Source organism: Dendrobium catenatum, unplaced genomic scaffold (assembly GCF_001605985.2).
Source record: "Dendrobium catenatum unplaced genomic scaffold, ASM160598v2 fragScaff_scaffold_1221, whole genome shotgun sequence".
Classification (NCBI taxonomy): Eukaryota; Viridiplantae; Streptophyta; class Magnoliopsida; order Asparagales; family Orchidaceae; genus Dendrobium; species Dendrobium catenatum.
Genome location: NW_021319683.1, coordinates 1,213,266 through 1,225,148, shown reverse-complemented (window position 1 = coordinate 1,225,148; position 11,883 = coordinate 1,213,266). Strand labels below are relative to the sequence as shown.

General features: G+C 37.0%; 1 protein-coding gene across 1 annotated transcript; it reads left to right on the top strand.

The window, feature by feature from the left end:
* Positions 1-310: 310 nt before the first annotated feature.
* On the top strand, positions 311-11,883 carry LOC110108433 (coronatine-insensitive protein homolog 1a-like). Its single transcript, XM_020839063.2, has 3 exons — positions 311-1,215; positions 10,041-10,518; positions 10,732-11,883. The coding sequence occupies exons 1-3, from the start codon at positions 722-724 to the stop codon at positions 11,521-11,523; spliced, it is 1,764 nt and encodes a 587-aa protein (XP_020694722.1). The 5' UTR covers positions 311-721; the 3' UTR covers positions 11,524-11,883.

Here is an 11,883-nt window from a genome sequence, read left to right as displayed (position 1 = left end):
ATTACCTCAAAGGTAGTTTCTGCTTGCAGATAAGCGGAAGCAGTGACGTTCACTTCAGACGATTATACGAGTGCGATTTTATAGTCAACTTTTCTGGTTCGCATAACGGAAAAGGAGCATCCTTCAGCAGCAAAAAGCTGTAATTTTTAGAATCTGCAACAGATAACCAACTAATATATATATTCATACTCTCGAACCTCGATGCCTTAATGGTGGAAATATTTATTTTTTCCCACCGTTTTCTCAGTCCACCGCGTCTCACCGTAGGACTATAAAACGCCACGTAGTGTGTGTAGAGTGGGTGTTCGGGGAAATAATTGAGCGAGAAATATAAATTACAGGAAATCAATAAAACCAGACTTAAGATAGTGGAAAAGGTTTGCCAAGACGATCTAGGGTTAGTGTTCGTTCCATTACGCGCGTGGCTTTACCGCCGTTGAGCTCCGTGGCCGGCTTCAATCTGATGATCTCTGCTGAGTTTTCCGGCCGGTTGACGGCGCCACTGAAGCGCCGTCGCCTTGCGACGTCCGGATCTGAGTGAGACTTCAAGCATGCGAAATAGTTGGATCTTACGATCACCTTACGCTAGTTGGATTTGGCGATCGGATCAACTTTCTGGCTCTGTTTTGATATTCGGGTTCACGAAGGAGGGACTAAGCTTTTTTCTGCGGATCTGCTAGAATTCTCTGCTTCTGAGAAACGCTATCGAAGTGGATTAGAGATGGAGAGTCGGAACCACCTCAACAGAGCTTTAAGCTTCGGTATATCGGATTTGGCGCTTAAGTGCGTGATGGGATACATCGAGGAGCCTTGCGATCGGGGAGCCATATCGCTGGTGTGCAAGAATTGGTATCGAAGTGATTGTTTTACGCGGAAGCATGTGACGATCGCCATCTGCTACTCGACGACTCCGCAGCGGCTTCGGGAGAGGTTCCCCAGCCTGGAGTCGCTCAAGCTCAAGGGGAAGCCACGGGCGGCCATGTTCTTTAATCTCATACCCGAGGATTGGGGAGGATATGCGGGGCCTTGGATCAATGAAATCGCCTCGGTCGATTTTTCGTGCCTGAAAGCGCTCCATCTTCGTAGAATGATTGTGAGAGATGGGGATATAGATGTTCTAGTTCGTGCTCGCGGGCGTATGCTACTGTCTTTGAAGTTGGATAAGTGTTCTGGGTTCTCGACTGATGGTCTTTCTATGATTGCCAGCTCCTGCAGGTAGTTTAAATTAGCTGATTGTTTCATTTTCTTACTTCTGGGAAATCAATGTCCTATTTCAGGTTTTTTCTTAGGACTCTGCGATTATTTTGGTCTTCTAATTATTGGTGGTTTTAAGTCCCTGGACATATTTGAATAATCGCCGTTTTTTTGCCATCTTTGTCTGGTTATTATTTTTGTCAAGGCTGACCTTCAAACTGGTAGAGGTCGGTAGAAAGAGTTTGGGTTTTATGATTTAGAGGTTTGGACATTTGGTGGGCCTTATTTTGAGGAATTTTGATGATGTTCTTTTGTCAATAAAATGTTTAGCCACCTTCCTAATCTATATGATGTCTTTGTGGCATTAACAAAATCCTAGTTGAATGTTACGTTCTCCATTGTGTTCTGTTAAGAGTCAAATTCTCATTTAGATCTAATAAAGAATGGTCATTTCTAATATTTTCTAGCTAAGTCTTTTTAGGTCTACCTCTACATTCCTTAACATAGGTCAAATCTAATATATATACTATTTTGAGCTACTCCAACTTTTTCACGTATATTCTTATTTTGTATCCTCTCTCTAAGAGTAAAACCACTCATTCACCTGAGCATCCTCATCTCTGCAACACTTAACTTAATATTATGCTTCTCTTTTAATGGCCAACATTGTGCACCATAAAGCATTGCAGGTCTAACCATCATCTTATAGAATTTTCCTTAAGTTTGAGTGATATTTTTCTATCACACAACAAGATCGATGCATTCCTCCACTTCAACCATCCAACTTGAATTCTACTAATAATATTCCCATCTATTTCACCATCACTCTGAACAATAGACCCAAGATATCTAAAACGTGTATTCTTATTAATGACTAGATCGCTCAAAGTCACAAACCCCCCACTATATCAATTACTAGTAAAATTATACTCTATGTATTCGGTTTTAGATCTACTCAAATGAAAACATTTAGACTCTAAGGTTGACCTCCATAATTCAAGTTTACCTTAAACTCCTTGTTTAGTCTTATCAACAAGAACAATATCACCAGCCAAAAGCATACACCAGGGAACATCATCTTGCTAATATGGGCTTAAGTCTTATCCTTGATTTAATTCAACTGAAATTGGAAAGTACTTGGTCAAACCACTTTGTGTTTGAACACAAGTAACAGCTCCAGCATACATATCCCTAATGCTTTGACATAGTTGCTTAATTCTATAAGCAGTAATCTCTTCTTTCACTTCTATATGTACATTGGTACATGGTGCAAAATTCATATGTGAACCAAAATTGATAGAACCAAACCACTCTCATATTTGGAGTTTAATGACATCATATGCGATCTTATTAACATTTATATTCTTTGGAGCTTAATTATTTTTTAATGGAGGATTGAATGTGTGAATAATACAAAGAATTAGAAAATATAATGGTGTCTCAATTAGTTTTCTTGCCACTTTGCACACTGTTACATTGTCAGTTATTACTTGAACAACTTTATCTTAACCAACCTCCATAATCACTATTTTGCTATGATTTGCAATATAAATTTTATTATATATGCTCCTTCACAATTGATGACCTTAATAGATATAAGCTCAAATTCTATAAATCACATAAAATTACTAAGGGAATTTATTTGTGTATCAATCCAACCATTTCAAATAATATTGACTCTTTTTTCTTTTTAAATTTCTTTAATTGGCCAAATATTTTTTCAACTTTGACTTTTTCTTTTTGATTTAGTTATGTCATCCAAAGATCATAAGTCTAAAGGGTACATCTTAGTGTGAATGCTATTGTTTTATTTTAAAAAAGTAGAGTGATACGATTTTCTTACTAATGAAATGTAAGAGTGGCTAAATAGAACATACTTGAAGTTTTTTTCGTGCAATTTGTAGTAACTCTCTTTTCTTTTTAATTTTTTTAATTGGCTCAAGCATTCTCAAAATAAAGATGCATTTGACTGTGGCATAGAATATTGATTCACTTGATTGGATCCACTTGGCAACAAAGAAGGAAGAGAAACCGTCATAAACAAGGCATTCTTCTTTATTTTCTCAACATTCGCGTCTACTTTTTTGTAATTCTTGAAGTTGTATAATGTTATTTTTGGGCATGATTGAACACTTCCCTCAAGCTATCTAATCCAGTTCTCACCTTAGAATATATTTCTTATACTTTCCTTGACAAAATTGACTTTGAAGTATATGTTTACTCTTTCTCAAAGGTTTTTTATCATCCTCTACCAAATTCAGGGAATGTAATTTTAGTAGTAATAGACCTAGTTGAGGGATTGTGACTTTGGGCGATCAAGTCATTAAAAAATTACACGTTTTAGATATCCCGGGTCTATTGTTTAAAGTGATAGTGAAATAGATGGAGATATTATTAGTAAAATTCAAGTTGAATGGTTGAAGTGGAATGCATCGTGCCTGTTGTGAGACAGAAAATTACCACTCAAACCTAAGGGAACATTCTATAAGATGGTGGTGAGACCTGCAATATTTTATGATGTAAAATGTTGATCATTAAAAGAGAAGCATAAAATTAAGTTGCAGAGATGAGGATGCTTGGGTGGAGGAGTGGCTTCACTCTTAGAGACAATGCGAATCGAGTGATGAGGTTGGAGTAGCTCCAGTGGTGGATAAGATTAGAGAGAGTCGCCTTAAATGATTTGTTCACATAAAACGTCAGCCTTTCGATGACCTAGTTAGGAGAGTAGATGTATTAGATTTGGCCTATATTAAAAAAGGTAGAGGTAAACCTAAAAATACTTGGCTAGAAAGTATTAAAAATGACCTTTTTTTCCTTTTAGATTTATATGAGAATTTGATTCTTAATAAGACATAATAAAGAAAATTGATTCATGTAGCCGACCCCATGTAGTGGGATAAAGGTTTGATGATGTTGTTGTTGTTGTTTTTTGTTGCATTCATTGTTTAATACCTTCTTTATTTAATTTATCTAATTTATGGTACAATCTCTTGGTACAATATAGTGAGATAAGTGATTGTGGGATAAGCAAACTGGCTGTAAAAACATAAGATTTTTTCCATTGTTTGGTACTTAAACCACATGAGTATTTATAATCTTTGTACTTTTATAAAGCATCATTTTTTTAGTTAGCTTATGACGATCTTAAAAACAGACTATGTTTTCAAGTATAATGTCTCAGCCAGCATACTATTTGGAAGTTATCTTAGATATAATGTTTTCTGTGGAGGTAGAAACTTGCCTTCTTCTGCCTGCTCCTGATCCTATGTCGTTGTATCTCTTTTGTCATTGGAAAATTTTATTAGAAAATTTCCTTATGGATATATTAAGTATATAAATTAGCTTTTGAATCGTTTGTTATTTTTCATACAAAGTTATATTATTGATCAGTGTTAAATTATTAATTCTTATTGATCTTTTAAATTGAATTCATGTGCTATATATATATATATAAAGGAACAAAACAATAAGAAAAAAATAGGTGAATATCCTCGTTTATGAGGATATATTATAATAGTAAATGAAAATATTTAAGACTAATTTACCAATATGTAAAAATATTCTATGATAATACTTCTTTTAAGCTAGCATATATATCTAGAAGTTCTAGCTTGTTGGAAAGATTAGGAAAATGGAGTGGTCTCAGAATCTTGATAAAAATATTAACTAAATGTTCTTTGCTAGAGATATTAGTAATAATGATATTCTTTTATAGGATAATACCTTGGATGAAGTGACAATCTGCCTCACACTATTTTACTTTTTAATGAAAGATATGATTACTAGCAATATAGATTGTTGCCCAGTTGTTATGGATATGGTTGCCTATAGGGAAAGAACTAAGATTGAAGTCACCATTTTGAAGATTTAGGGCTCATGTCGAAACATGAAGAAGTATCTCCCATAAAGTTATCTTGACTCGCAAAATGTTATAAGTATCCAAATCCAACAACACATATTTTTTAGACCAATCAAAAATTGTATTCAATAATTCATGTTATATTATATGACTCAAGGGTTATATTTATAATTCAAAAGATTCAAACTTCTGTAAATCTTTCAAGATTTGGCCTAAAAGTGTAGGAATTTCAATTTAATCAACTTGGATTCCAGCTAGAACTAATAAGTTTCCAATGAGTGAGCTTGAACAGACAATGAGACTTTGATCTTGAAAACTTGTTGTTTTTGCTTGAACTAAATCTTTAAGGAGTGAGCTTTTGGATGAGGACTGGGGTTTCATCTATAACACTGACAATGGTTTGGAGAATGTGTCAGTGGGCTGCAAAGATGGCTGGATGATGAGGACATGAGGCCTTGGAGAGTTTACTACAGGCCAGGCCGACGATCTAAGGCCACGATCGCACCGATCTACTTTGATTATCATTAAATTAGATTTATTATTTTATTATGTTTCATGAGTTTATTGTACTTTTCCGTTTATGCCCTCACTTAAGGGTCTAGTCATGTATAAGCCCTAGGGGCAAGTTGGTCTTTTATTTTCTTTCATTGTAATGAAGCTATTTAAAGGCCACCTCCTTCTTGGAGGGTAATGAATGATTATTATGAAATTTTTTGCATCCATGTGTTTGAAGAGAGCGTGAGAGTTTTTGGAGGAGATTGAAGTCCCTAGGTGAGGGCATCACAATACTCACCAACCATAGGAAGTGTCCGGGTTCGTGGTCATCATCGCTCCCCTTCCTCCCTCCCTTCCCCTCCCTACTGTCGGCCAAAGCCCCTCCTTCTCTCGGTCGAACCCCCACACGCCCCTCTCCTAGCCGACGGCCACCCATAACCCCACCTTCTCTTCTGGCCAAACCCCACCTCCACTACAACCCAACCGGCCACCCTCTCTCACCTCCAAACCACCAACCCCAACCTAACCCTAACCCTAGCCGCCACCCCCCTTTCCCCTTCCATTGCCTCCAAATTCAAACCTTCCATCATTACTTTCCATTATTGACCCATCCTCTTTTGGAAAGCTTTGATTACAAATCCCAATCAATTTTTTAATTTGAAATATTTCCTAAAATAGAAAATCTATTTTAGGAAAGTTACTTAAGTCAAGTCCAATCAGATTTCAAATTGGATGGGATTTAAACAATTATTCCCAATGAGATATTCTTGTTAAGGCTAGCATTAAATCTCTTTCCTAAACCCTTCTCCCTCCAAGCATGCCGCCGCCCCCTCCTTGTGCTCCCCCCTTTCTCTCTCCACATTAACTCCCCTCCCTCTAAAGACCTCAATCAAATCTCTCATTAAGGATTACCTTCATTTCTTTCCTCTTGTTTGAAATTCAAATTACATAACCCTAAATCCCTCCAAACAAAAATCTTAAACTATTTTCAGATTTTGGAAATTTTCTTTCCCCTCCCCATTTACCGCCGGCCCTTCTCCACCTCCTCCTCCCTTTCTCTCTCCCAGAACAACTCCTAAACTCTAATTCTAGGTTTCCAAATTTCTGTCCAGATTTCCTGGACGTTGTTTGGTGGCTATCCAGAAAAGTTCTGCACTTCTCCCTGTTGTCCAGGCAGCCGGGAGATCATCGTGTGCTGTCCGGAGGTTTCAGTTTGCTGTCCAAAGAATCCATCCCAAGTTAGCTTGCTGTCCACCATCCAGAAATTACCAAAGTGCTGTCCAAAGGAAGCTAGGAGGTTCGTGTTGTTGTCCACTCTTTCTCAAACATTCAAACGACCACACTGGAGCTTTGTATCTTTTTTTCTTTGGGTAAACTCTTCCTCCAACTCTTATATCTTCCTAGTTGCTTTTCAATTGTGGTCTTATTTGATTCATAAATATAGTGTTAATTTTCCTTTGCTAATGCCTAGTGATTTAGATAGTTAATTGAGGGATCTTTTCATAGTGAGTAGTCTCATTGTTAACGTAGGAATTTATCGTTGAAAACCTTCCATGTATGCAACACTTGAGTAATTGATTATTTTGTGATCTTAACTTCTTGTCGTGTCACTTGGTCTAAGCTAGTCTCATCTCTTTCTTGTTTTATTTCATCGTTTAATAACTATAAATATTTTAGTTAATAAAGCTCTCTAAATTAAATTGTGCAAGATTCTTTTCTAATATCGCTTAGGCATTTAAGTCTTGCATCACTAGATGTATAAAGTAAGTTATCAATTGAGCTTTAACATAACAGAGATGAATGGAAACTATTGAGAAACTTGGCAGAAAGGAAATTTTCATTTTATTTTTGCTATGTTGTGGTATTAGTAGCAAAGGGCAATATTAAAGAAATTCTCCTTTTTTTTTCAAGCTTCTATGATAACTTTGAACAAATTTGACACCTTACTGTAAAGAAAAGATACTGGAGTTGAGTGTATACACTAGAGATGTTAATGTCCTGAAATTAGGTGGAACTAAGAAAGTTACACATTTCTTTGGCATGGTCTCTTGCAAACATGATGTCAAAGAAGCAATTATAGGCTCATGATTATTTGACATCCATCTGAGAACCACATGGTTAGGGGCTTGTCATTTGTTGTTTTTGGCAGTTCCGTTGATTCAAGAGCTAGCGTGCCCTTCTGATAGAATTTCTCGTGAGATTCAAGAAGTAAACGAAAAGCGAGTTTGATAATGATATCAGTAGTGATGGAGGGTTTTAGGAGATGTCGAGAAAGCCATCAACAAATACCACAAATATTGTTAGATATGGATGCAAAACTTATACAAGGTTGCAAATTAGCTAGAGTGAAGACGTGTGAGCAAGCACAGACAATGTTGCCAGTAGATGCGCACACAGAGCGAGCTTGGCATAAAGGCGCATGCAGGCATACTAGCTACAACATTAGACATGCAGGCAATAGTGCAGATTGGATATCTAGCGAGCAGCAGAGCAGGAGCGGGGTTGGGGTGGGAGGGGACACGAGAGCTTATAGGTACCTATATATCTTGGCAAATGCAAGAGATAAAATAGAAATGAAATAATGAAAATAAAGAGGAGAGTATTCTTAGTTGTGAGTATATTTTATCGTAATAAAGACAATTTTGAAGAATTAATTCTTTCCGATTTGACAAATTCAGTATGATTACAGATATTCTTATGCTTGGCTGTATAGTCTTACACATATGCATGTGTATTTGCATATATGTGGATGCATCTTTGTATATGAAAAGACTCGCAGACAATTAAATCTAAAAAGTCCCTCCTTTCTCAAGGCTTCCCCTTTACCTTATCTGCTTTCTTTTCTTTTCTGTACCTCATATTCATTTAACGTTCTTTTTATTATATACGGGCATGTGTTCATTTGGATCCATGAATGTAGTTTATGACTCAATGCCATGAACATTGTTATCGATAGGTATGATTAGATTGTTGTTTGTAAAATCCAAAAAAAAGGGAATATATAACTGCGATTGGTTTGCTTGCAATGCCCTATAGCAGTACTGCACATTCGGATGGTTGCAGCAAATGTTAGCATGGCAAAACTTTGAAATGGTAAAAGAACAGTTCAGTTTACGGGCATTCAGCTTAAGTTCCATAATGCTTACCGATCAGGATAATTAGTTTCGTTGGCTGATATTTTATTTTTCACAAAGTGGTCTTCTAGTTCTTGTGGTGGTATGATGTATTTTGTGGTGTCTGCTGTGAAAATCTCATAGCATGAGAAAAAGCCTGATTGATACAAGGCAAAGTGTAGCATAGAGCTTGTGATTGCATAGCAATGTTGAGCATATACTGAACAGCTTCATTTACTTGACGTATTTCTTTTTTGAACAGTTTATTTTGTTTTTTAATCTGATGTAATTCTTGTTTGGGAATTGATTTATCATGAATCTCATCAAATCCAGTTGTTGAGTTTTGATTATTAAATAAGTGTTTTGGTGACAAAAAAATCAAATTTTCCATGCCCATTTTGTAGAGAAGTTGAAAGGTGCAAATTCCAGTACGTGGAGAACTTGTTACAAATTCTTTATTCCTACAGTTATTAGTTTTGCTGGAAATTGATAATAACAATAATTTTTAGTTGGAAGGTGATGGTAAATTGGTAATGCATGGATTTGGCACCTGTTTTTAAACTGCAAAGAATGATCTATCACAATTTTTTGTTCCAAAAGTTTAAAATTAGTTATGCTACTGTTTATTTTTGCTGGAAAGTGATAATACCGGGAAGGTGATCATAATGCATGGATTTAAACTGCAAAGAGTGATTTATTACAATACATTGCACGAAAAGTTTAAAATATTTATGCTACTGCGATTCCAATTTATGAAATCATTGTAAAATGCCCTTAGTAATTACTTGTAATCTATGATTTCATGCTCTTATTAGGATGATTGATAAATTGATTTTACACAGAAGCTTATGCATATTTGCCTCTGCCGTAAATTGTTACCAGTAAAAAAAATGATGCATGAAAACGGCTGTACTTATTTGTTCTTTTGGCTGAAAATTGAAACTATCTGAAAATATTACGATAATTAAAGAACAGAAATTATGTTTGATACGTGTATGCATAGAAGCAACTGTGGCAAATGTTTGTGTCATTATATTTCAGCAACCAAGTCCTTAGAAAACCTGATAATGCTGCTGCAAACGGATGGTGTGACTCATTTTGGTCAAAAACTAATACAGTTTTGATCAAACTTTTCCTCCAAACAGTTAGATGAGTAATTGTTTCATTGTTCGATTGAAATGAACCTTTCTGTCTTATATTATTTGCAGAAAGCGCCCTTGTCATTTGCTTCTATTTACTATGCGTATGTTCTGTTTTCATTTTTCTTTATCTAAACATCTGTTGAGGGCAAGATACGCCCTTGAATATCACATTTCCTAGCCGAAATATTGTTAATGGAGATAGTTGAAATTAACATAATTCAAAATTTACTCTTACAGAAGCCTCAGAACTTTATTTCTGGAAGAGAGCTCTGTCTCTGAGAAAGATGGCAGTTGGCTACATCAACTTGCAGTAAATGATTCTGTTCTTGAGATCCTTAATTTTTATATGACAGAACTGAAGTCTTCATGGCAAGACCTCGAGTTGATTGCTAGGAACTGTAGGTCCATTATTTCACTAAAAATTAGTGAATGTGATGTCTCTGACCTAGTTGGGTTCTTCCGAATGGCTGCATCTATAGAAGAGTTTGGTGGCGGTTCATTTGACGGCCAAGCTGGAGAGGATAACAGGTACAATAGCGTTTCTTTTCCCCCAAGACTTTGTCGTTTAGGTCTCAGCTTCATGGGGTCAAACGAGATGCACATAATATTTCCTGTTGCTTCTGCACTGAAGAAGTTGGACTTGCAATATACCTTTTTAAGCACCGAGGATCATTGCCAGCTTATTCAGCGCTGCCCAAACATAGAAGTTCTTGAGGTAGCTTTAACTGCAGCATCTTTTGTCTCATCGACATAGGCTTCGTTTGGGACTACTTTCTTATTGCTTCTTAAAGCAGCTTTTTAGTATAAAATTTTTACTTTTTAACTAGAAAGGCACTTTAAGAAACAGGAAGAAAGCCATCCAAACTAAGTCTTATACACAATTTAATCACTTCTACTCTTTCTTTTTTTCCTCTTATCTAAACAATAGGTGAGGGATGTGATCGGTGACAGGGGGCTAGAAGTTGTTGCTCAGACTTGCCGGAGACTGCGAAGGCTAAGGATAGAAAGAGGTGAGGATGAGCAAGGCCTGGAAGATGAACAGGGTATGGTTTCCCATAGAGGCCTATCCGCTATAGCCCGTGGATGCCCAGAGCTGGAATATCTGGCTGTTTATGTTTCCGACATCATGAATTCTGCATTGGAATCTATGGGCACCTACTGTAAAAACCTCTGTGATTTTAGATTAGTTTTACTCGAAAGGGAGGAAATCATAACAGAGTTACCTCTCGACAATGGAGTTCGAGCATTACTAAGAGGTTGCACCAAGCTACGGAGATTTGCCCTTTATCTTAGACCCGGCGGTCTGACCGATATCGGTCTCGGATACCTCGGCGAATACAGCGGCAACATCCGATGGATGCTTTTGGGCCATGTCGGCGAATCTGATGAAGGAATTCTAAGGTTCGCACGAGGTTGCAGGAAGCTCCAGAAGCTAGAACTGCGAGGCTGCTGCTTCAGCGAGCGTGCTTTGGCCATGGCTGTGCTGCAGTTGCCTTGCTTGAGATACATATGGGTTCAGGGTTACAATGCATCTCCAGATGGACGTGACTTAATGGTCATGGATAGGCCTTACTGGAACATTGAGTTCATTCCTCCGAGACAGGAGCTTACTGAGAACAATGGCCGTCAAGAGCATCCTGCTCAGATCCTCGCATACTATTCGCTTGCTGGGAGGAGAATCGACTGCCCGCCCACCGTGATTCCAATGTTCCGGCTATGAGTGTACATTGTAAGGCCCATCCATATTTTTTCTTGTTTTTTTGTTTTTTATTCCCCCGACCTTTGTTGTTGTTTCGTATGTCTTAGATTTCATTTGAGACAGTTTTTTTATTGCTTCTTAAAGCAGCTTTCTAGTACTGAAAAGCTGCTTTAAGAAGCAGTAAGAAAGCTGCCCCAAACGAAGCTGTAGTTTCTTCATTTGTCTTTGGGTAGATAAATTATGTGCATATTTTGCCTAGTTTGTTTTTATTAAGTGTCTTATGATGCATGCACTTGTAATAAAAAACTTGTTCCATGCTGTTTATTGTAGAAGAATCCGGATGAGAACATCAATGCTCCATATAGCTAGTTTTTCTTGAGA

Excerpts from the sequence above, each read along its gene's own strand:
- LOC110108433 (XM_020839063.2), top strand. The coding sequence starts at position 722 with ATGGAGAGTCGGAACCACCTCAACAGAGCTTTAAGCTTCGGTATATCG. Across the intron at positions 1,216-10,040 it reads ATGATTGCCAGCTCCTGCAG|AAGCCTCAGAACTTTATTTC; the intron begins GTAGTTTAAATT and ends TTACTCTTACAG. Across the intron at positions 10,519-10,731 it reads CAAACATAGAAGTTCTTGAG|GTGAGGGATGTGATCGGTGA; the intron begins GTAGCTTTAACT and ends TCTAAACAATAG.